This window comes from Dendronephthya gigantea, unplaced genomic scaffold, assembly GCF_004324835.1.
Source record: "Dendronephthya gigantea isolate DGI-Jeju-01 unplaced genomic scaffold, DenGig_1.0 000001F, whole genome shotgun sequence".
In the NCBI taxonomy this organism is placed as follows: Eukaryota; Metazoa; Cnidaria; class Anthozoa; order Malacalcyonacea; family Nephtheidae; genus Dendronephthya; species Dendronephthya gigantea.
Genome location: NW_021163011.1, coordinates 6520800 through 6547151, shown reverse-complemented (window position 1 = coordinate 6547151; position 26352 = coordinate 6520800). Strand labels below are relative to the sequence as shown.

Sequence of the window (26352 nt, the reverse complement as noted above, 5' to 3'; positions counted from 1 at the left end):
TTAGTCCGTATGGTGACGGCATACTTGATGAATTAAATTTATCACTCGATGTAACCAGATGTGTTGCTGCTTGGTTGGCAGTGGTTGACACACATGCATTGGAGAATACAGGGAGGGAATCTTGAATGTCACCAGGCAGCACGTCACTATTAAGTGAATTAATACAATGAGGTTGTTTTGATTGAATTGGAAAATATGTCTCTGGTATAACTTGTGATTGAAAACTACAAGAGCTTGCCAATTGAGAAGAGGAAGTTAGTTGAACACTGGATGAAGTGACTTGGGATTCAAATGTTTCTTGTTTAATGGTCCGCACAAATATTTCATTCTTTTCCTGCAATCCAGACGATGAAGTTGATGATTCACTCTGTTGTTTAGGTTTAAGTATGTAACAAGGTTCAGGATCTGAAGTGTCCAGTTTCGCTGTCGTAGTTTTGACGGAATCGGTAAGAGGTGGTAACGGAGGAAGAGATGGTATATCATATTCTGATTTAGGCGAATGCTTTTCTCTTTTGGCGATAATCTACAAGATAAACATCAATGAAACAATTTCTTCTTATGCATCCAGTAATAACAAACGCTCGAATAATCAACCTCCAATACGTTTGTGAAACGTTTGGAGCAAGCGCTTTGGTGGGACAAATGTTTAAATCAACGCTATGTGTGTGTTGAGGATTACCTTCTGAACATCTTTACTAATCGATGGCCGTTTAAGAGTTTGTAACACTGAAGATTTTGGGCTATCCCCACTTGGTGATCTTTTAAAAACAAACATACACAATATGTTACGGTGTTAGGTATTATTGGTAGCTACAATCCTAAACTGTAATACTTCCCCCAAACCCATCAATAAACGTCACAGGATTGATCTGTTAGTGACAATAAAGCTTTGGATTGATTTAACAAACAGTACATTTTGACCAGGTCAATGCGATTTATGATTATTTAAAACTAAAACCTACCCCTGCAGAGGCTTTATCGTTGAACAACTTATCGTGACTATGCTCTATGAAAGAAAGAATATGATTAATTGGGTCATTCGATTGCAATGCAGAGATATAAAGCACAGTGCAAGAGGCGATGCGAATGAAATGTTCACTCCGAATACCTGCTTAGAGTGAATTGGTGTTATGCTTAGTTTCTTAAGCAATATTTTCTGTGCTTTATGGATATAGCTCGCGGACGAATGGTAGAGGTGCGACATTAAAGCTTTTTTGGACTCTTTACTTAATTTGGGGGTAACAACAAACAACGTCCAATTTATTTGTCAAGGAACGTGAACTACATATACCTTACAATCAGTCTCTATATCTTCATTTTCTTGTTCAATCTTCCCTACCTGAATAATGAAATAACAGCTACTTGCAAAATTACAAAATTCTTGTTCTTCTTATTCGAATAAACCGCCAAACCGGCACTGTACTTTGGTGCATCTTAAACTCATTAATACTATAATCACGCCTCACCTTGATGGTGAAGATATCCTCGGACTCGGAGTTTTCGTCTTTGATCTATCAAGAAGAAATCTATCTCCATTGACAAATGTCTAACTAACAAACATAAATACATCAAACAGTCTTTTTCCTCGTACGCATTCAAAATAAGTTGATTTTTTGGTCGAAATCCACTGAACTATATATGACAATGGGAAAGACATTAAATCACCTCATAGTTGAGAAAAGTAAGATTATTCTTTTGCAAATCCTCAGCAAAGGTTATAATTACATTTACCATGAAGACATAAAGTTAAAGATTATATTTAGTGTTTGCAAATGCAAATATTTAGTAAATAACATTCTTACCATAATTTCTGCTGGCCGTGAGCCTTCTTCAATATCAATTGCTTCTTCTTTACCCTTAATAAATTTATCATGAATGCAATTAAAAAGAATGCATGGGATCTAAGGGCCACAGACCACATGCATTTGCTATTTTAGACCCCGTTTACATAATACTATTGTTCCAAATATTCTGTACAAGTATCGTGTAACCCTTGTACTTGTTACAGATTCTTTACGATTTTATAAATTTATACCAATAGAGGAAATTTCAACTGCATGCGGTCAAAGAAACCAGCCTTACCCTTGTCTCTGCCGGTTCTTTAGGGCCAATATCTTCTGATGTATTCTATTATAAATAAGAAACAGAAGAATCTGAAAAATCTGAAGAATATGTTAAAGTCACGAGAGGAGGTGTGTGGCACGTATCCTTTATTTTTCTTTCAGAATCCACTACGCACTCTCTGACCCCTACCCAACAAGTCACAATTGGTGCTTGCTTTTATATAACAACACTTCATACTCATTACCATTACCTGGAGTAACTCTGATGCTTTAACAAATTGAGCAACTTCAATATCACTATCGTTGTGAACCTATAACCAGATTATAGCCCCGTTTACACCACACTCAATTTATACACTATACACGATTTTTTGGCACGGCACGGCTAAAATCGGTACCCGGACCCAATTTTTTAGTGCTCAGACTAACAAAACAAAGGCCGGACACGGATAAATTGGGCTCGGGAACCATTTTAGCCGTGCCGTGCCAAAAAATCGTGTATAGTGAAAAACGGGGCTTTTGTTTAAGATGTGAAAACAGCGACACCGTGTTATAATAAAAATAATAATAAAAATAATAATAGTATAGGCGGTATGACGGGGAAATATAGAAATCATTAGAATCAGAAGACGATTCCTGATATACATAGACTCAGTAATTGAAGCAGGATTTCTACTATTTACCAGCACGGGGCTTTTGAAGTTGTCGCTTTCCACTGAAAATATTTCGTTATTTTCTGTCGACTGGTTGATTTCCTTTACCTAAAAGAGACGTACACGAAAGTAAAGTAAAGCTTTACAGTTGAAAAACGCATCAACATTGAATGTAGAATCATCAAGACAATTTGCATGTCGCAGCTATAAATCGTGCAAATATTATCTCTTCGACTTGGAATAATTATATCAATCCTGCACGGCTGTGGTATTCTTAATCATATTTCTTAGTTATTTTATAAATACACTTCTGTTACATTTCAGTGCACATATATATGCAGAGCGTTACTCAGAAGATGAAATCATTTTTGACCACGTTATATAAAATTAAGATTGAGTTTATCACATGCTCGATCGAACTGATCCAAAAAACAACATGGCACCGGACTGCATCACTCATGTACATCAACGGTAAAAGGCGATGCAGGCCATACATGTCAATATACAGACAAGGTTGCTGTACCTGAACTGTCTACAAGCACTAGTATATTCATTGCTGTCATTATTAATACCTTTTGTTGAATGTTCAATTTGTACATCTGAGAACTTCTGTTCGCAAGGAAAACTTCATTCTCCAAGTTTACAGCCAACTGTTCAACACGAAACGTTGTCCTGAAATTGAACGGTAGATGATGTATGATAGATACAAAGTCATGTCTTACTATCATGTGGTTTACCGGCATAAAATCATCTCTGACACATGGGAACTTGGGAAAAAGTTAAACTATGCACTGTATTGTCCACAGCTGTCCGGAGACTTACACTCTTTCTTGTCATTCTCACAGATTGCCATGCAAGACTAACATGCGTGGCACCGACAATTTATAATACGTAGATTTCGAAGTGTAGTTTGCTATGCGAGTTGTTGATGCTTGTTGAAAATTATAACCAGAAAGAACAATTGAAAACCACACTAAATTTTTGATCACAAGAACTCAGTTCATTAACAATGAATCCTATTGTTATTCTTGTCGAAGATATTGTCTGCAAACTCCCACGAGTTTCTAACAAACATTAGGCAGCATAACTAATGACAGAATAAATTGGTGAAAAACAAAATTATTCTGCGCCTGTGCACTTTTGACGTTCATCATTTCTTTGTCCATATACCTCATCCTTTCTATCCTATCATTGTGTTCTCCCAAAGAAACAAATAATAATAACCGATTTTCACTAGAAAAGGTTACAGACGAACGCCAACATTTCGGTTAAGATTGGAGGACACAGCATACAAGAATAGTAGAACCGCTCACGGCGGAACTCTTTTTATCTCCATGCATCGCGCATGTGACCGCCATTATTTTGTCTAGGCGATTATACATTTTAATTAATTATCTAACCAAAAAGCACTTTGATTGCATAAATTATCCGGAAACACGTTGCAAGCCTGAATAGCTCTACTGCTTAATTCATTTGCTATGCAATTTAGATCATTAATTGTATTGCATTTCCAACATGTCTATATAAAACCTTTTATACTATTATCAACTGTGATTTTTCCATTACATTCGCTTTGCCCGCGCGGGTGATGCGCCCTTAAAGATTTCGTTAATGCGGGTGTGACGGGCCTAAAAACAAAGCCGACGTAATGAAAGCCGCCTCGACACCAACAATTCATCCAACCACATCCAACTCGCTCCCAGGCTACGAGAACATGAGATAAAGATTGGTTTAGACTGAGTGCCGGACACTGGTGCCCGGCACTTTTTCTGGCGCCTAGCTAGGTTGAACACGCCAAGAGCGGGTATACCTCCAGACGAAGTACTCATGCAGCAAGGACGCTGCGCTCAGCATATTTTACCAACCAGTTTTGACTCGTTTAGGAACACAACAAGTTTTACTTCCCAAATGACCCGTATAAGAAAACCAGTCTATCTCATGCTTACATTTTTTATGAATGGCGATATATTTTACAAAAGGTACGGTAAAAATATCTTACAGAATGAAAACAGCAGCATAAGGTTTACCTGTTACTTTTCTCACAATTTGCTACTAACGCTTTCTCCAGCCGTTGAAGGCAGAATTCACGAACCTGTAAATAATACGCAATGTTTCAGAGCTGCATGGGCGAAAAAACTGAATGGTTCTGAGGGTCACTCCTGCCTGTCAGCTGAACCTTTTCCTCTCGTACGTGTGCTGCAGGCTTCAGAATTTAGCGTGCTTGGGACTTGCATCCAAAAGCACAAACATACACATTCGCGTTTTTTGCTTCGTGCAACAAGACAAGTTACTTTGATTTAAAATTTTAAATACATAAGCCAATACCTTGACTGCCAATTTTGGAATACGAGATAAATTCGATGCATTTTTAAGCTTGCATGCCAGGCCTAAATAAAATAAAATATGGATTTTGTATGTCACGTGGATGTAGCTAGCTATTACTTGACCGAAAAATATCGGCATGCAAACACAACATAAAAAGTCTAAAGGTAAACACAACTCTGAATCGTCACCTGGGATATTGTCGAGATCGTTTTTATCTATGGCTTTCTTTGATCCAACCTGTTACAAATGGAGTTATTAAATGAAGAAAATTACAGTCAACTCATAATATATTGTAACAATTACTTGATTGTGTCTAAGATGAAAGATTTCTACGCTGCATGAGCCAGCTACATGAACAGTTTTTCTTTTGATTTTTCTAGGTGTAGCCTAAAGAGAATGTTCCTCTTTTTGCCCTATATTTATTTCACATATTGAATTGGTTCATCGACTGCCTAAAATAATATAGATGTTTCTAAGGGATAACTATATATAGACTGCTCATGATAGAATTAATAACATTTCTTCACCCCTTTTCTCTTTCTGAACTCTTCTTCGATAATCTTAACGCGATTGTTCTTACATTTTTCTTCAAAATCTGGGTCGCCCGCCTCATCGTGGTCATACCTAGATACGCGAAATACCTCAGTTGACATTCAAACCATTACTATAACCATTACTAAAGTTAGTTAACTCCTAAAGATGAGATACAACGAAATTGGAAACGAAGAGCTGTCTTTCATTATTAAGTGTCTAGAGATGCAGAGTCCAATTTACAGGAGTTGGATGATGGACACAACTTACTTCGTGTCAGGCCCGCGCTTGCCTCCACCATACTGATCATCACTACCTTCACCATAGTCCGAACACATGTATGTCTTGGAATATCCATTGCGTCGTTTATTAGCTATCACTCCTTCATGCAATTGTTCAATCATAAGTTCCACATCCTTGGGTTTACGACAGAAATCACATCCTTTGTTACACTGTATGGAAAATGAAATAAATGGGGCATTTTTAAATGATGTGGGGAAGGAAACATAGTGGAGACGATATAATATGAAAACTATCATGTTAAACTAATCGAGACTAAAACTAGAGATTAAAAGGATAGGTTTCATTAAGTACACCATTTAATTTCATGAACAGCATTCTCTGAAGGCTCAGAATCCCAATTCTATCATTTAGCGCCCATACTAGGCCTAAGGTTAAGCATACTGTATTTACCTCAGGTTTTTTATCTCCAAAGTATTTAGAAATGAACGCATGTCGACATCTACAAAAGTTGTTATGAATATATGTTTATATTTTTCTTAATATTTTAGTGGTTATCGACTCCAAACGACTCGTGCATTTCCTTACCGCGCTTCTTCGCAATATTCAACCAAAGCTTTAAAACTTTGTATTGAATTTTTTTCCTTCAGCGACTTATTTCCACGTTTCTACATAACATAGATTTCAACGTATTTATTCATGTGACAAAAGCAAAGAGAAGAAGTGTTCTTCAAATGACCGCTTAATCGACTTGTAGTAAAGTCAGTGGCTAGAGCGCTCAGCCTGCACAAATCAAAGGTTGCAGCTTCATTCTCATCGCTGTTGAGCAAATAGTTTCTATGACCACAGGTAACTGCACTTACAAAAACATTACTCATAATCATACGGATAATGTGTAGTAAATGTATAATAATCACGGAGCCTGTAAAATCCATACTTCTTTTTTAAGATCTTTTTGCAACAGGAAGAGTATCTGCTCCCTTTCATATCTATAGAGAAATATGATGGAACACATTAAAAATGCAAAAGCATAATTGCCTATACATATAATTATACAGTATCATCCAATATCTGCCCACTAAATCCACCATGTTAGTCACCACAAAGACCTAACTCAAAGTTGATATAAGAAGCAGACCCGATATTCTTTAAAAATATACACCCTTTTGAAACAGCCCAAAATATTTGTAAGGTAAGGGCCTCACACCACTTTATACAGCAAGAATCTCGATTGACAAGAGAAAATTATACGAAAAAACCCCTGCAGCAAGTAGCTATAAACCTTGAATAATACAGCCGACAATATGACTTTTTTCCATCACGCCCAGCACGACCACTTTCTTGATAATATCTTTCAACCGACTGCGGGATTTTCCAATGAACAACAAACCTGCAACGTTTAAACAACTTTTCTCACAATTAAACTTGAATTTTCACTTGGCTGACAAGAAAATCTCCAAACAAACTTAATCACCGTGGAATGATAGTCCATAAGACTATAGCTAAGACCTGTTACTATTATAAGATTAAGGATTGTTATTATTATTATTATCATTACTTAGATTTATATTGCGCGACGTTCCATAGGAAGATGCTCACCTGCGCGTTACATGCGCATTACCTGCGACTATGCGCTCACCTGCGCATTACCTGCGACTATGGCTAAGACCTATTATTACATGGTACTTACCTAACGGAAGATTTATCTACACCCATACCAAAACTAACAGTTGCTGCTATGACTGATATAACTCCATCCATCCATTCTTGTTGGATACTTTGACGTAACCCTGAGTTCAATCCTATACGTCATATGAGATGCACAATAAGTATCACATACACGCTGTCTTCAGTGGCGCAAATGGGATAAGGGCCTGACACCCCAACTCCAATATTCGACCACTAGCCTGGTAGACGTCATAGTCGGCGCCAATATTTGCATGCTATAACATGGATATCATTCGATTTCATGAAACAATGTCGGTGAATTGAAAGAGGTACTTTAAGAAGATTTAAAAAACGTTGTTGTTCTTTAATAACCTCCTTATCCTACTTTTTTCTTCGTCGTGAATCATTTTGGTTCCATAAGAGCGTTGCCCGCTTTCCAACCTTTCTATGTCATCGAGGAATTTGTTCTCTCGTGAAAAATAGTCGGCTCTTTAAACAACCCCGCCCGAAAAAAGTTGATCGCGTCATGCACACGAGGGTTGTCACGCCCAGGGTGATATTTATACATCATGAAATATATATTTACTTTAAATCGATTGATAGTATGTGTTTGCACGAACCTGCATGATACGCTTTAGTTTTTATACCACTGTCTGATAATTTGCTTGCCATGTTTTCGCAATTCTCTTTTGTATGACAGTAAATAATACCACAATCCTATAGACAAGAACAATGGTGAAGACCACCTGGGGCCGGATTTATTCGCTGTTGGGTCTATAGAGAATTCCGTGGGTTCAACTTAATCAAATTTATACATAACTAAATCTATCCTGTCAATATGTGGTTGCAAACTTATAGTTGTTGAACTAAGAAAATATCCTATTTTTACGTTGGTCAGTAGTTGGGATTACGTTTATGACACTTGGTTTATTATGCCCCTCCATCTTCAAAACTGATTTAATGTAATCCACCAAATCCTCAAGGGGCTGATCCAAAAGTTCTTTAAATCTGTAGAAAAAAGCACTTCCTGTTATGAATTACTACATCCACTTTTACTGACATGCAAGAATGATGTCTTTATCTAACACTTTATATAACACCTAATCACAATAAATGACAAGAAAATTCTTTCTTACCTAACATCATAAAATAAGTTTTGTCTGTGAACACCTATTCTAAAATTAGCCACTGGCTGCTTAAAATGTAACAGTTCCAATATATCTTGCTGGACCCTTGGCGTTGCCGTAGCCGTCAAGGCTATCCATACAACCTCTGGATACTTTTCCCTCACTAGGCCAAGTTTAGCATAAGCAGGTCTAAAATCATGACCCCATTGTGAGACACAATGAGCCTCATCTATGGCAAAGTATGCTAAATTGCCCTTTTCATTTATTTGATGCAACACTCTGTTAAATTCATGAGTTTCAAGAAGTTCTGGAGTCACATAAAGAAGTTTTATTGATGGAGTGTCCTTAAGAAGATTACACTTTATTTCCAAACGTTCATTCAGTTGTATATTGGAGTTATAGGTTGCCACACATACCCCAAGTGCTTTAAGAGACTCTACTTGATCTTTTATTAGGGCTAGTAATGGTGAAACAACAATTGTAACTCCACAAGAAACTACCGCTGGTAGTTGGTATACCAAAGATTTCCCTGCACCAGTTGGCATACATACAAAAACATCTTGTTTGCCTAAATCAAGAAAAGAAATTATCTAAGAGATGGTTTGCACCATGTATAAACTGTACTATTACATTTATAAATTACGTCCATAGTCACCCAGTCACCTAGTTAATATGATGATTGCCTAAAAACTATAATTCATTGTTAATGACTTTATATTAATATGAGCTTTGGTGGTAAAAAACACTCATAGAAATGTTCATTTTGCAATGCATATTTAAAAATTCACCAGAATATATACACCAACAAAATCATCACATACATGCTCTATCCCCTGTGTCGATATATCCCTTTACATCTTAGCAATTAAATTATCATTGAAATTTGACTTTTCTTTCAAATATATTTAACACTGGAGGAAGAGCACTCATTAAACAAGCCATATGAAGGGAAGCTGAACCATCAATTTCACAATCTCAATGCCTAACACTACAATATCTATATGTGCCAATAATATGGTCATCTTGTATCTGACCATTTGGAAATATGAAATATCCAGTAGGCTGGACCTGGAATCCGGATAACTCATTTTTAATCATAGTCACAGTATATTAATTGTTCAATTTTTGTTGACTGACATTGATTTATTTGCTTTTTTTGTTATTGACATGCCGGGGTATAAATATAATTAAAATACAGTAACATGGGTGAATTATACCATTAATAACTGCATTCACGGCATCTTTTTGAACTTTAGATTTAAACTCCTTATAATTGAATACATCCTCTAGACAACGATAGATTTCCCCTTTCTTATTCATCTAATATCATTAGAAGAGTGAATGAAAATCCATTTGACATTCATTTTAACATGCACGATGTGAGTAAACAAGAAATATATTCTAAGTCTGATACTAATACTCTCGACACCAGGCTATTACCGGGAGTAATCGATACGGATGATACCAATAAAACAATGACCGATACCACTTCATAGTCGATATCGACATATTTATCGACATAAAAACGACAAAATGGTTTTTGTTTTATACATCCAGCCATTGAACTGTAAACAAACAACTGTTTACATACAGTCACAGATTAGCTATATAGCTAATCTGTGATACAGTTCAATGATCCAGCCAGCCAATCAATCAACTGATCATTCTAGCCCAATAGCCAATCAGAGCACTGAATCTCGTGCACAAGATGGCGGCAGGCGTCTTGACTGTCTACTGGGAAAAACAGGCTAGGTTTTTTTACCTAACCAGATCATTATACTCATGCTATTCATTCGGTAAAACAGAGATTAGCGGCTGGTGCATGATTGTGTACTTGCAGTTTTTATGTGTGTATCAAAATCGGGCATTTTCTGGATCTGCTCTCTGGAGTCCATAGTCTCATATGTAGCGGTAGATAGCACTAAAATACCACGGTCTGATTCGACTGACCGTTTCAGCTTTATAAGCGCAAAAACTTGTCATGAAAACGATGCAACTTCATAACTTTCAATCCTTGCAGACCTTGCAGAGCTCAGAGGAAACGACCAACTGTCTTTCTCAGTCTCTCTCGATTTTTAGGCCTGTGAAAATCTAGGGCTAAGTGTAACTGCCTCCTTTTCCCCTTAGATAATCCCGCACTGGGCGACGTAAAACTAAACAGACAACGTTCCCAGTCATGCCCCCATTGACTGCTGTCGAAACGAGAATTTAATAACTATAGTGGTCGGGCCCGAGATGCACCGGTGAAAAAAAGTTTTTGTTTTTCTTTATATTTGACAAACTGAAAGAAAATTGTCTGGCGAGAAAAAACCATGCTATATATGAAATATTACTGCGGAAAGATAATAAGAAATGACAGAACTGAGCGCATTGCATGATACCAGCGGCTAGCTCATAGTTTTAATTAGCTTCAGCAGGAGTGTTATTTGTGTAATATTATTAGACCGAAAATAATTGTGGCGCAACTTTTGTACTATCAAAAACCACATGTGTTAAAACAGTATAGAATTGAAGGCTGAAAGTTGAATACGATTTTATTGATCAATTGCTATTATACAAACCAAATAGATAAAAAAGGTTTCACACTCACACAGTCAAAAAAGAACAAGTGAATTATAATGAAACAATCAAATTTACTTCCGACATAAAGTCTCAAAGATAAGTTAACATTTGTTTTGGACTTAACCTCGGGCTTTCATGCAAGTGTCATCTGGTGTATCTGAATCACACATAATTTAGCTAGTGTTCATGCAAGGTAGGGAATGCTGCTGGGGAAATGTTGATGAATACTGATACTGGGTATATCTGATTATGAGAAAAACTGGGCGCAATGCCAGCTCATAACTTCATCGAGTTTCATCAGGAATGTTGTTTGTGTTAGTAATAATTGATATAACAACTATATCAAATTATGTACATAATAAACGCGAAACAGAATATCACAAGTATATATATGTACATTTCCAAACTGGATATTTTGCGCCGGAATCGGCAACACGAAAGACATTGATCAATATTCAAGTCAAATCAATTTGTTCAAAAATAGCATCACACAGCTAAAAAGAGAGCAAGTATTAAAATAAAACAATCAAAATATTTCCGACATAATAATCGTCTAAAGACTGAAAGATAAGGTCACATTTGTTTTTGGCTTATCTACGGCTTAACTGCGTACATATAATTTAAACCTTACAACGAATTTCAGCTTTCACTACCGGATAGAATATCAGGAGAAGGCTTTCGTCGGATAACTTCAAGAACATGCATTACTTTAACAAAGTTTATCTCCGTGTTATATGATCTTCCACACGATATACTTTAATTGTATAAATCCATTGGATATCACCATGCTAGTTATTAACGTCAAATCAGCTAAACCAGCACTCTGAACAGCATGTCGTCGATATACTTTTATTGGTCTATGAAGAAGGAGCAGAGAAACAATCAACTTGAAAATCAACATATCAGCTTGTGGTAGAGTTTGCAAGCTTGTAATACCAAATAACATTCCGTAAATCGCTGCGGTACTCACAAAGTCTGAGCGTGCATGCTGGGCTACTGTCTTGCTACATATTATACCTTCACTCCACCCACCCTGATAACAAAACGTCGGCCACCTAATACAATAGTGCATGTGCAATGTTAATATAGATCTTCATATCTATACACCGCAGCTTACGGCGAACTGTTAGCAAGGATTTGCAACACATGGCGAGAGTGTCAAAACATGTCTTTTCAATGAATAGACTAAACAATTAACACCATTCTTCGGGTTTTAAATTATTGCCACATCATAAGATTTCTTTGTTCGCCGTAAGAATTGATAAGAAGTTCCTATACAACGTAATGTGCAAAATGAAACACGCGGATCCATGATTTATGTGGTCAATATAGTGTCAGTAAATCAATACACATGTGATGAATAGAATATGTGAGAGGAGATCTGATGAGAAGTCTTCAAAATCATTGATTTATCTGTTGGAATATTCATAGGTTTACGACCAATCATTTTTAATTATGCATAACTTCTATAATTTTGTACCTTTCCGCCATCTGCCACCGTTTATATACGTGATCTACGTCTCTGAAGCATTGTTGAAGTTTGATTCAATGTCTTCGCGAACAGTTCGTCTCCTGAATCGTCATGGCTACTATCTGGAGATACGAAAAACTGGAGAAATAGCTGGTTCAACGGCATACGAAAATATTTACAGTAAGTTTTATTCTGTCATTTCAGCAAATCCTCTCCATTTCCCTTGTTTTATTGCTATCTAGGTTTACAGCCCTCCATATTGACGGTTAAACGACTCGAGGGCTCCTTTATTTTAAGACCTGTCCTACTTAACCTTTATCTGTTGATCTAAAATGCGCTAACGCCGTTCGATAAACGTTAATCATCATCTATGATTTTTTCTGGAACTATGCAGAATAATCTTTTCAATGCAGTAGGCAATTTGTCACGTGTAAAGGAATGAATAAGAGAGACGTGAAAGTTGAAAATCGTGAACTGACGTGTACCACATCAATGTAACACATCTAGATCTTGAAGAATTAGATCCTATGAGAACCTTGAAGAAATGAAACAATAAGGCCATATACCACGAATCTAAGCTTCCTAATTATGATGAAAGACGGAAAGTAAACAATATATTCATTCCAAGGCCTATATTTCGCCATTAAGACTCCTGTGGCCAGACGCGTGGGATAAAGTGCAATTTATACGTCGAATGTCAATGCCAATAGAAATGCATACATGTGTCAAATAATTAGTTTTTAACATAAAAGCATGTACTTAACAGTTGAAATTAGGACTCGTATAGCTGTCAACATTAGCATGAGGCTAGAAACGTGCTAACAACATTTGCAGTCAGGCATGCAGACAGCCAGAAAGGTTGTGCGATTGTTTTAGCAACTGCGATTTAATATGTGTGAATCATGATTTGGTGTTAAATGATATTGCTGTCATGCTGAAAATATGGAAGAGACCGCTGTTCATGCTGTGTCCTTAACTAATTAAAACTAAGAAAGTTTTACTAACTTGCTAATACTGCTGTCTGGGTACACATACTGACAAAGCAGTGTTAATATTTGATAAAGAAACTCTCCCCAGATGAGTGACGAAATCCCTTACGTTGCACTGTTTTATCAGAATCTCCTCTAAATACGTACAGTTTCAAAATCATCTAATGACAATAACAATATGAATACCGCCTATCGTACAATAGGTACATATACAAGTCAACAAAAGTATGATTTTAAATAATAGCAGCAGGAATAATGCACAAGAATTTAATAATCAATTATTTCGCTACCATTTATGTATTATCAACAAGATTTGTTCACAACAGGCTTGTATTTAAGCTTGTCAACAAGTTGTGTTAAAATAACAATGTTGTCACTTTATCTATATGCTATTTTTAAGGACAATTAATAACTTGTAGCAAATCTGTGAAGGTCCGAGTGAAGTGTACTTGCCTTACAAAAAATTGTACAACGCGGTACTCTTTCTTGTCTTATTTGTTTTTGAAATTACCTGTTGCATTGCCCTCTCCCCTGCCCAGGAAGCTGTTTTCAAACCCTGAGAAAAGGTGGACATAGTATTCGTCAGCTTCCCCTTCATGCAGAGATTCAAAGCCAACCTCGTACCCAGAGGAGCTAGCACAAGATTTACCAATGAAGCCTTAAAGTTTTATTCGGATGTTGTTTGTCATATCAAATCCTGTTAGCGCAGAAATTGATTTCTCAAAAATTTCTCAAAACCTCTAATACGACATTGACCTGGCCGCCCTATTATTTCCTAAATTTCTAGGCGATATCACGATACGAACAGTGGACTTTGGTGGCAAAGTTACACTACAAGGGAAAAAGTCAGGATTATTTCTGTATATGAAAGCCAATGGTGATATAAGCACAACGGTAAGTCACTAAAGTCAGCAATAGAACTACAAACATGTTTATAGTTATTATTGTCATATAACTGGATCTGCATAGCGACTAAAAGCATTAATCCAACCGCGGAGTGACATTCGGTGTGACAAAGAAATTCTCGACCTCTACTAAGGAAAGGTCAGTAAAAAGCATGCACATAAAAAACGAAACAGAAGAACAGGGCATTCCCGTACATTTTTTTTGGACCACGGCTCGTCCTCGTTCGTACCTAGGGTCTTTCCTAGGTACGATATTTGGTCGGTCCTATGGCTCGTCGAGATTTTTAAGGCCTGTTTATATGTTGAACAAAGTTGTTAAAGTAACAAATTTTTGCTTGTTTCTAAAAAAATGATCAAAAAGAGATGCATCTGAGACAACCAATTTTAATTAGTTGATTGTTACGATTGAGTCGCCTCCTGTAAACGTTACGCTGTTTTTACTAAGATCAACTTATACCTGTTAAATATATTTCTTGCTCTTAAATGTAGGCATTATCGTCCAGTGAATGTAAAGAATGTGTTTGGAAAGAGGAGATGAGCTTGGTCAGACCGGGATTTTTTCATTATTCCTCTGCCGTTTACCCGAGATGGTTCTTGGGATTAACAAAGAAAGGAGCAATAAAAAAAGGGAAAAGGACAAAAGCCGGTCAACGGTCAACAGAATGGTCAAGAATATAGATTGCCATAAAATGTAACATATTTACAGAATGTATTTATTCCACTGATATTACAAGTGCATGTGTTTAGTTTGAAAAAATAATTATTGTACATATTATTGTTAAAATTAGTGGATTTGATCCGCTCAAACGGTGACCTAGATTACGTGAAACGCTGTGATTATTCACAAATCTTGTATTTGACATTTCCAATCATAAACTAGTAAGCCAAGAATGGCGGCAAATTATGTATAAATCCGCGGCTATTTTCTTCACGTCAAAATTATAACCTTATAATTTACAACTTCATACAAGAACATTTTTGCTCACCACCTTTAGGATTGTTAATCAGTGAAATTTCCTTCTCGATCCAAAGATATTCCTGTTGATGGAGTAAATTATACACCAACTCTAGCCTGCACACTGGCCCTCAAAGCCAACGATGATGAGAACACTGCACCGGGAAAGCAAAAACCCCGTTTACACTACACTCCATTTATTGGCACGGCACGGCTAAAATGGGTACCCGTGCATTTTCATTTTCACAAATTCAAACACCTAATATGCATGCCCATGCCCAGCAAATGGATTGGTTGGACCATATAGTTGGACGATGTATTCAGTGCACAAGAATGTCAGGCCTGTATTTCGCTAAACAGGTTCATGCTAGCTTGATTGACTGTAACTGCAAGACCTCCCCCGCGGCCCGCCCCACGAACAATTATGTGCCCATATCATATGAGAAAAACAATTCTGCTGTTAGTGAATGGAATATGGATTCATTCATTCAAAGGATGTGAAGAAAATGCTGTGTAGATTTTGAACGACTGACAGGACCAAAGAGAACGTTATCACGTACATTATACAACATTACACTATGATTACAGCAATATTTGTCAGCGAGGTCCAGCATAAAACGTGGACGTCACATTAACGAAAAATGGATGTGTCACAATATCTGGTATGTTCACAATCTCTAGAATATAATAATATTTCTAACATAATTTCCGAGTTTATTAGAATTTCCATATGGATTCTGAGTTTATTAGATTTCCATATGGATTTTGTGCCTATACTTTTATTCCAGACGTCTGGGCATGTATGTTATTTTCAGCGGAAAACTGTCTACTTCTTGATTCAAACGAAATAAGCGAAACTTCAGGACAAGTAGATTCAAGACGAGCCTTCTGAATCTCTGTTGGCGATAATGATTGCTGTAAGGTTCTCACCAGTAATCTACGAGAAAATGTATTGAAGTTATAATAATAAATTGGGTGTCAGTTTTCCAACTTTTCTTCTTGTATAATTCAAGTGCATGAACATTAAAAAGAGTCAGTCAATCTTGCATCCATTCCTAGAGAAAGCGTTGACACTAGTTTCCATTCAGCCATGGCTTTTGCATATGCAGTTCCCTAATAGCTTCCCTTCCCTAATAGTTTTCTGTAGCTCACTGCCCTAGCTTATACACAATTGTTGGAAAAACCACTGACCTTGGCAACATCGATACAAAAGCTGTTAGAATACACAACAACCAAAAATTTGCCGTTCCCATTGTTACTATAGCGACAAAATAATCTGGCAGAACAGGTGAGACGACATTATAGACAATACACCACACGAATGATAACAAAACGCTGAGTCCAAGAATCACAGCATGAATTGTTGTCTAAATAAATATATAAAGGACTGGGTCAAAACATTGATTGCGAACGCGCGAAGCGATAGCATGGTTAAACTCATCACTGCTGCTGTACTTTTTGCTGGCCTATTTCATGCGCTTTGATTGGTCAGATCGTCATTAGTTAATCGCATACGATTGGCCAATGTTTGTTGAATGACAATGGTAGCATGGAAGGTCAAATCAAAAGCATATCATACCCAATAATTTGTCTCAATTGCAATTTGAAGTGAGGCGACAATAACTGCACACTGATGAAGACTTACTCCAACTGTATATAAACCAGCTTGTGTTCCGTAGTAAACCTATGGAAGATGATAACTAGTCTTAACTGTAAATGCAAAGCATCTTTCCAGAAAAATCAGAATGCGATAAAACAACTAAATACGATTGAAAAATCCAAACCATGTTATCCGATATTTTTCATCATTATAACATACCAGAAAGGCTGAAAAGAAGATTACAATACTTTGGAATATAGCATCGGCCATTGTTATCCAAAACATTTTCCTAGAATAAAGCTGTGAAAAGATTACTACATTGTTAGTTGAATAATCATAAATCAACCGAAGTATAATTGAATTTTATTTTACAGTATTACCTCACTTTCTTGACCTTGTCTGTAAAGGTATGGCTTTTTTAGAAGAATTTCACTTGAGACATCTTGATCCCAAATTCCCGATATTATTGGAGGTAAAGCAGTAAAGATGAGATTAAAAAAAATTAAGTTCAAATCATTGATTGCGTTTGATCCTGAAAAACCGTTATATAACTGAAACCAAAACAACACCATCACGAACATCTAAAACGCAAAAGAAAACAGTATTGAAAACAAATTTATCATAATACAGATAGAGCCAATTTCAGCACGCACACGGCTGAAAATTAAAATTGTTATTCTTAAAGTGGAAGTAAAGTACGTCCGTAAAACTTACCATATTTTTATAAAAGAAATATAGTATCAGCTTTGAAATACGATCATAACACCAATGACCATGGACGAGTAATAATCGAACAAGGAAACGAAATCTTCCAATAGCAAAGTCACTAGCTTGAACAGCTTGCATTCCTTCTTGACCACTAATCCCAACTCCAATATCAGCCACTTGAATCATACTAACATCATTAGCTCCATCACCTATAGCTAATGTCATAACACCAAGTTCCTCTCGAACAAGACGTACTACAGAAGCCTGGATATTGATAATGGCACTTCAGATACGGTGTTAGTCTTAAATACGCTAAATTTAACGTATTCTGCAGACTTTATAAGTGGAATCATACTTCAGTCACGTACCTTTTGAACAGGAGCAGCCCGGCAACAAACAACAACTTGACATGATTTAGCTAAAAGAAGGAATTCCAAAGCAAGTGGATACTCCAAAGCATATTGTAGTGTCTGTCCATCTATAATCAACCCATATTTAGTTTGTTTCATTTGTTTTAATTGTTGACTTGCATCATTTGAATCACCATTCATCCTTTCTAGCCACGCTCTGATTTGTTCTGCACACGATTCCTTGAAACAAAACAACAAAAGATGTGACAAATATTTGCGATAGACATAATATAGTCCAGAAACATTGGGAATATTAAGTAACATGAAAAAATTAAATAAACGTCTTTAATGGTGAGAATGCGCCTAACACAAGCTGACAGAAGGTTAATTCACTGGGTATTGAAAATGAACCTACTTTTGATGAAGCATTAAGCGTTATTTTATCCATCTCTTGGTCCAGAAGGCGACAGGAGTGTGCAATGTTTACTGCCGTTTCCTAAAAAGTGACCCCAATTATGTTTTTTCAGTCAGACGCCATTTGGATGACAAAAATTAGAAAAATACACAGCGGCAACACAAACTAGATAACGAACGTCCCACGAAAATTAAACTTAGCACCTGCAATGAAATATAAGATCCTACATTCCTATAATTTATTACCCCTATACAATCTTTCAAAAACACTCAAATATTTTCCCTGCACCTGTTTATCGCCAGTGAGAACCCATACTTTCAGTCCGGCCGCACGTAACGTTGCAATTGCCTCCGGAACACCTTCTTGTAATCTATCTTCAATACCGGTTGCTCCAAGTAACTCCATATTAGATTCTATCTGACAATATGAATCTTGTAATAGCTCCTCACGATTGTACAGAGATATCTCTGCTTTCTCGTGTTCTGATAACCAATTATGATAATCCTCATCAGTTAATTCCTAGATGTCGGGAAAATTAAATTAAATTAAAACAACAATAAAGAGAACACGTAATGTTGTTGCGCAATGTTTCCTTGTTTAACTTTGAAGGAGTTATCGTACTACACCAAATGTGACCTTGAAAATTACCTTTCTTGCCATACAAAGGGTTCTCAGACCTTCTCTTGCGTAAACATTAAGATGAGTTTCCGTCATTTCAACCAAAGACACATCTTCCGTTTCTGCACTTGCATTTCTTCCATCTAGCGCATCTGCATTATTGCAGTTTTGTAATGTTTTTGACTTACTCTGTTTGGATAACCGAGGTATAACTGCTGTGTCAGCACCTTTACAATACATTATTATCCTATCATCATTCTCACGACGAACGATCACTGACATTCTTTTGCGGACGGAGTCAAATATTAAGACATGAAGAAGATGATACTTAACAATGCCTTCTCCAGGTACATTAATTGTTATACTATCCGGCCCACGTGATATTAATTTATATCCATACATTGTGGCAGATTTTACCAAAGCTGCTTCATCTGGTGATTCAGCTTCGTAAGTTAAAGTCTGTTCTTGCCTGTTATCACCTGATAGATCTTGGTTCGCTTCGAGCCTTCCATTTAAATACATTTTATTTGTTTGACCATCTGCATCTGTTTCACCATCTACATTGACCGTTTCATTTCGATCAGTGGATTTTTCCTTTTGGCCTAAAGTGGTAGTGACGTCATTCTGCTGGTTGCCATGCGACGAAACAACAACGGTGTTACAAATTGCCAGCAAAGTAAAGAATTCCTTGACAGGTGATGAGATTTTGTCAGATGAACTGCTTTTTATCTCTTGGGCTAACTCGTGATCCCACGAATTATCACTAGGAGAGTCCTAAGAGTGAAGATAGCACAAATAATATTAAGATAAATATATCAAGATATTTAGTACAACTTGATATTTGAATATATTTAGCATCACTTACTGTCGTATCCTGACCATGGCTTCCCTGAGGTACTGCTTCATCTCTTAGGTTATCTATTTTTTAAAACATTTACATTTACAGTTACAATTTACACTTACATAAGTAGGCCTGGAAACTATATAAACACAAGGAAGGGGGGGGGGTGTTTACAGTAAAGATAGTTACAGTAGTTACCTTGAGAATATCTGGTTGAATGAGGAAAGTCTTTCCCATTAATCGTACAACGTCTGAACACCATTTTATTCTCTGTTAATGTTCCAGTCTTATCAGAGAATACGTATTTAATTTGTCCTAAATCTTCATTAATATTTAGCGCACGACATAATGCGGGTTGATCTTTTTCTTCATAATACATTTCCACATCATTCGTGATAAAATAACATTGACCAAGTTTCACAATTTCCACAGACACGTACAAGGATATTGGAATTAGCACCTATTGGAATAAATCGATATTGTGTTCATTCATTCAATTATTATTAGATTACATTCAACATGCACTTGTACGTTCAGTGATAGATATACATGGACGACCTTAAAACGTGGTAAAAACAAAAATTGACTAAACGTGGTATTCAGACCTGAAAAATAATGATATAGGTCCAAAATCGTACAAAACCTTCCAATGCAGGTTCTCTCTGAATGACATCTTCATTGTTAAGGTCCAACTCTGGGGTATACTGATGGTCAAATGCCTCTTTATTATGAGTCCAAAATCCACAACCTGAAATAAAAGAATAGAATACGAGGGACTTATGATGCGTTTTGGGGATATATTGGGTGTATATCACCTACGTTTGACCAAAAGTACTTTCGATTTCCATACCAAGTCACAATTAGGCATTACAACATGGATTAGGCATTATAACTATTAATACAGAATATCCAACAATGCAAGGCAAGGAAAATGGTTTTATGAGTCAACGCCTGCGGCCTGATCCAGCAAAATATAGTTGATATATATAAATACAAAAACCTACCTATAGCACAGATCAAACACAGTGATATTAAAATAAATACACAAGATATCACATCCCAGTTAATATCTCTTTCTAATTTGCTGCGTTTGCTTCTTGGGCCACCGTTATTTCGCATCGCTTTTGTGTCATGACCTAATGAAATAGGGTTTGTCATTATATTGCACCATTCATTCATTCATTCCCGTTACTCATGTTACTCTCTAGCAAAACCTGTCAATTTATATATATGAAAGACTTGTGTTTGAAAGCCATGCATTATTGCGTTTACCTGCATATATTACAATGCCTTCTACATTTTCTGTATTGCGAATAACACATCCTCTTAAAAGAAGATTATTTGTTCCAATTGGTATCTGATTGCCATCAGTGTCTCTAAAAAAAGAAATATTCTTAATACTTGTACTGTCTATATAATTGAATCTTGTGGTGCCCCCTGCAAGATATAGATACAGTGCATATAATAGTCACCCCTGTCTTATGGCAAGACAATACGATGTCCCACAAGCACGTTCGGGAGGGACAAGGATATTCAGGCCAAAAATAATGGACTTGTTTCGTTGAATATTTCCTCTAGCGATAGAGGAAACAATGTTTGAAACAAGTTGTTGTTTAAAGAAAGGATATTAAAATTAGTGAGCCAAATAAACGTGGAGTAAAAATTTCATTACTTACATAAATCCACGAAATTGATAAATTTTACTATTCGGTTCTTCGCAATGAACAAATGAAGAAAAATCCACAGCCCCATTAGACCCTAAACCCTAAAATATAACAAGATCTTTAACTATACATACATGTAGATAATATATATTATAATGGTAACTGAAACTTGTATGTCCTAGATTTTGCTGGTTAAAAATTCACAATTCCCGTTTATACGATTATTCTTTTGGAACCGACAGGTATAAAAATCTTTGTACGAGTGTGAGGTGGTGTGTACCGTAAACTGTAGTTGGAAACTCTCATGAGTCATGAATATACCTGATTAGAATTTCTAACAATTTCTCTTTGTTTCAAATTTGTTTCACCATCAAGGTTAGCTGTCTCTATGTGGCAAATATCATTAGGATCACTCGACTTCAATAATAATACATCAGCAGGAATAATTTCATCATTTGATAACTTTACAACATTGCCAGGAACAATGGATTTCCATTTTGTTTCAACATATTGGTGGGTTGTACTGAAAGAAAGAACAACACTGAAACGGCTTGTTCCTGTAAAATTCTCACGTGGCTTCCATAGGATATGAGAGAACTGTATCTCATTGAAAGAAAGCTATAGTAAACCTCCTAATGGACACCGAGGAAAGAAATTAAATTATAGAATTACAAAACAAACAACAACGCAACAATCGAAACATTGATTAGAAAGCGTTGAAAGAATATAATATATAGGAAAAGGGGTATATTTAAAGTAGGAACAAGCTTGAAGTCTGAAGAGGGTAAGCAGGAAATTTTAGAAAGACATATTTCTTAATTTAAAAGTAAAGAACTCGTGCCAGTATATTGTTTAAGGTAAGTAGAAAGAAACTCAGTGGTTTCTGATATTTTCACACAACTTCAGATTATTCGAAACACTTACGAAATACTAGTGTATTTCAGTATTTCTTTATAATGAAATCAGGCAATTTCCTCAGTAATAGAAACAACGGTCCTATAGCTATATATAGGCAGTTTGAAACGTCCGTTGAACTCATATCGTGTTAATTTTGTTTGCAAACTAACCGCAACTATGCGCTAGTGCAAACATCCATTGCAGCAATTATAAACGAACACGAAAAACGCGTAATTACTCCATCATGATTGCAATCGCGGGTTATACGGTTTGTAATAAGGCGGCGTAAAATTAATAATGAACGACCCAAATCTCACACGCGACACGACAACAAGGAGAGATGTTTCTGAACGTTTGACAAGAAAAACTCTCCTTAATTTTGAAACCTGGATGTTTGCAGAATAAAGTACACTTAACTGCACAACAAAATCTCTATTAACCATGAAAAAAGAGATCCTTAACTAGGAACAAATTCTTAAGAAACAAATTCCTGAAAATAAGAAAGAATCTGCTTATTTTCCACTTAGTCTGCGAAGACTCCCATGCACCCATGCTAGCCTTTTTCATTAAATGTTTTTAAAAATGAAAACATTTGGGTTGTCTTTCCAAATGTGGTTGGCCCAGATTACACATCAAAATTAAAAATTAAGGAACTTCAAGTTTTGTTTGACAAATGCCTCAATTTAATTATATATAAATACGTATAATAAGAATTACAATTATTTACCCTTAAATTATTATGATAGTAATACAGTTAATCTATGGTTACTTTATAGATCTTTTTGATAGTGCTATATATAGATCTTTTTGATAGTGCTATATATATATATATATATATATATATATATATATATATATATATATATATATATATATATATATATATATATATATATATATATAGGTCAAGACAACCAGCAGAGATAAAAAATAATTACTAAATTTGATACTGCAAGAAAGTCAAACACATTAAAGTTGAGTGCAGTTAAAATCCAGTGCAAAACAAAAACATTTTCATTTCACTGCTGCATGAACCAATAAATTCAATATTTTAAATATGTTGGGATGTTGTGTTCGGAAAAATGAGAGGATGTTTCTAAGATAGAAATGAAACACTCCAGTAATCAGGACTGTACATGATTCACTAAATCAATTTTGGATATTGTGAAGCTCTTAAAAGAAATGAATAGAATAAAAACAATGTAAGGGAATATTATGAAATTGAATGTAGCCTGCAATACTGCAATAGATTCATTATAATTATAATTAAGCTCAAAGGGTGAGGTCATAAAAGAAGAGAAAGGATTGAAAATTAGTACAAATATATGCGTACGTATTTCCAAACATGAAACCAAATAAACCCTGAATAATATGATTTGTATCCCAGTGTAGACTGTATACTCTATATGTATACTGTTCAACTGTTTCTGGAACATCTCATAGTATTAGGATGACCACAAGTGCCACGGTAGTAGGATTCAAAAAGGTTAAATACAAGAGGTAAGCACTTTGCAGCTAGAATGCAGACAATGTAGTGTCTAATGGTGGTGCCTAATACAAGCAGAAGATGGGCAGGTATGTATACTGCATGTCGTCAAAATATATTTTTCTTAGAAATATTTTTTAAGATACAATTGAGAGATAAAGGGCAAATATACTCACTTTCACCAGTTAGACTGATATAAACAGCCACTAAAAAAGTGCCAGATTACATTAAAATGTTATAATGATAATACCAATTATATAAAATGTATAGCACAATAGTATAATAATGTAACAAAGCATGATGCTTTATTCAGGTGCGCTCAAATGTTAAGCAATACTAGCAATTACCTATTGCTAGTTCATGCATTCAACACAATGGAAATTTGAACAACTCACCTATCAAAGACAAGGCAATGTCTGTTGTTGACCTCATTATCTGACCTTCTTCGCCTGTGATCCTCAAATAAATCCTTTACCAATGTCACAGTGAGAACAAACAACAATGGGATCATAGTTATTTCTTTCGCAAATGCTTTTATTGCCGGAACCCAGTTTAAAATTGCTATTGCTAGAAAGTAGATGTTGGCAAAACGATGAAACTGTTCAAATAAATTCTTTGGTAGAAAATTCCATATTGAGTATTTAGTCGTTTTAACAACGTTTGTCAAATTACGTTTAAGACTGCTCTCGTGTTTAATCTCAAGTTGTTTGGTTAATACTCGAGTTGGAATGACAAGTCTACGACTTGTTGTATCAGATTGAATGGAGCCATATCTAGGAATGCTAGAAGGTGGCGTTCCTTCTTCCATACTGTCCGAGTTATCAAAAACCTTCCACGCAAACGGCATAAATCCTTCGTTTTTTGCAACGTCACATTTATTTACTCTAATGTACATTCCTGTCCCATTGCCTCATAAAGGTTTTTGTATGTAAACCATTTGCATTTTAATATATCTTCATAAAAGCGGAAAGATATATTTTCTGTTTGTTATTCACTTCTAAAATTTCTAATGAAGGGTTATGAAGAGGATCACATTGATTATCGAGGATGATATTGAACAATTGTGAGCATTTAGGTTTTCCGTTGTAGGATCAGGGTAGGACGACAACGGACAATGGATAATGGTCATCCACCGACCACCATATTGGATGAAATTTTTTAGCAGTTTATAGTAAATTGCACATAAAAGTTCTGCTACAATGGGTGGAAAAGAGTTTGGAAACATTGCTAGAGCTAAAAACATCATCACTTATTCTCTGTCCCCATTTGAGCAGCGTGCTTTTGCGGGATTCGTCACCAAAAGTGGCCCAAATGTTGTACGTCGTTTCATGACTTCGTTTGGCTATATCTTACCAGGTCTTATTTCTGGCTTTTTGGTTATTAACTGGGCAAAGAACGAAAACCATCGGCTGAGCAGAAAAGATCCCAAGGAGTTCGAAAACGACGAGTGAAACCAGTGAATATGGACTTGCCAATTTATGATTTGAGAGAGAACTAAAAATATGATAAATTCAAACTACTAGTTACTATAATTATAAGCAGTTATTCTGGAGATTTTTGGATGAACTTGACATTACTTTGGATGAACTTAAAAACTTTAATTGATATGAAAATACTGTATTTATGTTTGTATTTGACTTGAAAATTTAAAATCTTTGCTGCTGGTTATCATAGTATTGACTGTTCTAAATTTATTTATGTACCATTTCATTATTTTCATATATGCTGTCAAGTTTTGTTAAAATAAAGACAATGTTAGTAATATATTATCTATGTATCATCATTGCTCTTACCACTAAAATGGTTGACCCAGGATACCCCACCTTTCCATTTTTTTTCTTTCAGCTTAACATGGAGTTGGCAATCCTTTTTAAAAATCAGTTCATCAATTTATTACTTTGGGAAGAGCATTTAAAATTTTAAACTTTTACCACGAGTATATGTTCTGATTATATTAATGTGTTGATATATTTTGACAATGGATGAGTAATATCAATATGAAGAAGTCAATGAGTTCTTGCAAAATATTTTACTTGTTGCAAGATACTTTAACTATTGGAATCAGTACACTTCCGGCTGAATCTGCAAATAGATATGAACTAGCATACAAGAGAACCTCTCGGAACTGTCAAAACTGCTGCCCATTGTATGACATCTGATTTTTGCCCTAAAATATTCGGGTGTTTTTCAAATCCCTTAAATTAAAAGTGCACCCGACCCATTGCCTGCCTTTCCTGCTGTATGGTGGCCGAGAGCTACCACTTCGAAATAATGTTTGAAAAGC

At 35.8% G+C, this 26352-nt stretch overlaps 3 protein-coding genes across 4 annotated transcripts; 1 reads left to right on the top strand and 2 right to left on the bottom strand.

Annotated features, from left to right (window-relative positions):
• Window positions 1-4: 4 nt before the first annotated feature.
• LOC114531140 (ATP-dependent DNA helicase Q5-like) lies at window positions 5-9990 on the bottom strand (the record flags this gene model as incomplete). The annotated part of the gene is made up of 24 exons (XM_028552795.1): window positions 9825-9990; window positions 8617-9175; window positions 8392-8488; window positions 8101-8197; window positions 7503-7614; window positions 7095-7202; window positions 6750-6801; window positions 6401-6480; window positions 6266-6314; window positions 5843-6024; window positions 5569-5665; window positions 5230-5278; window positions 5042-5103; window positions 4744-4808; window positions 3289-3388; window positions 2747-2824; window positions 2315-2374; window positions 2083-2127; window positions 1803-1856; window positions 1467-1511; window positions 1292-1339; window positions 963-1006; window positions 680-758; window positions 5-523 (listed from the first exon to the last, which is right to left on the bottom strand). Coding segments are annotated over exons 1-24 (2784 nt in total), but the record flags the coding sequence as incomplete, so codon positions are not given.
• Window positions 9991-12188: 2198 nt separating this feature from the next.
• LOC114527675 (fibroblast growth factor 8-like) lies at window positions 12189-15442 on the top strand. Its single transcript, XM_028549385.1, has 3 exons — window positions 12189-12820; window positions 14417-14523; window positions 15024-15442. Exons 1-3 carry the CDS (start codon window positions 12625-12627, stop codon window positions 15210-15212), a joined length of 492 nt encoding a protein of 163 aa, XP_028405186.1. The 5' UTR covers window positions 12189-12624; the 3' UTR covers window positions 15213-15442.
• Window positions 15443-15882: 440 nt separating this feature from the next.
• LOC114529524 (probable phospholipid-transporting ATPase VA) lies at window positions 15883-25051 on the bottom strand. Of its 2 annotated transcripts, XM_028551344.1 has the most exons (18): window positions 24464-25051; window positions 22007-22208; window positions 21698-21786; window positions 21294-21397; window positions 21026-21157; window positions 20627-20769; window positions 20220-20481; window positions 20046-20098; window positions 19211-19954; window positions 18851-19081; window positions 18563-18643; window positions 18166-18387; window positions 17804-18061; window positions 17470-17670; window positions 17309-17389; window positions 17069-17173; window positions 16681-16856; window positions 15883-16426 (listed from the first exon to the last, which is right to left on the bottom strand). In XM_028551344.1, exons 1-18 carry the CDS (start codon window positions 24961-24963, stop codon window positions 16261-16263), a joined length of 3750 nt encoding a protein of 1249 aa, XP_028407145.1. In that variant the 5' UTR covers window positions 24964-25051; the 3' UTR covers window positions 15883-16260. The 2 variants fall into 2 exon arrangements, with proteins under 2 accessions (XP_028407145.1, XP_028407150.1); XM_028551349.1 differs by lacking the exons at window positions 15883-16426; window positions 16681-16856; window positions 17069-17173 and having other exon boundaries at window positions 17325-17389; window positions 17475-17670.
• Between the last annotated feature and the right edge of the window lie 1301 nt (window positions 25052-26352).

Bases quoted from the DNA above. Each gene is read 5' to 3' on its own strand.
- LOC114527675 (XM_028549385.1), top strand. From the start codon at position 12,625: ATGCATAACTTCTATAATTTTGTACCTTTCCGCCATCTGCCACCGTTT. The intron at 12,821-14,416 runs GTAAGTTTTATT...CTAAATTTCTAG, and splicing joins GGCATACGAAAATATTTACA to GCGATATCACGATACGAACA. The intron at 14,524-15,023 runs GTAAGTCACTAA...TCTTAAATGTAG, and splicing joins ATGGTGATATAAGCACAACG to GCATTATCGTCCAGTGAATG.
- LOC114529524 (XM_028551344.1), bottom strand. From the start codon at position 24,963: ATGTACATTAGAGTAAATAAATGTGACGTTGCAAAAAACGAAGGATTT. The intron at 17,671-17,803 runs GTAAGTTTTACG...TTTGCGTTTTAG, and splicing joins ATTTCTTTTATAAAAATATG to ATGTTCGTGATGGTGTTGTT. The intron at 16,857-17,068 runs GTATGATATGCT...ATATTTATTTAG, and splicing joins CAATTGAGACAAATTATTGG to ACAACAATTCATGCTGTGAT.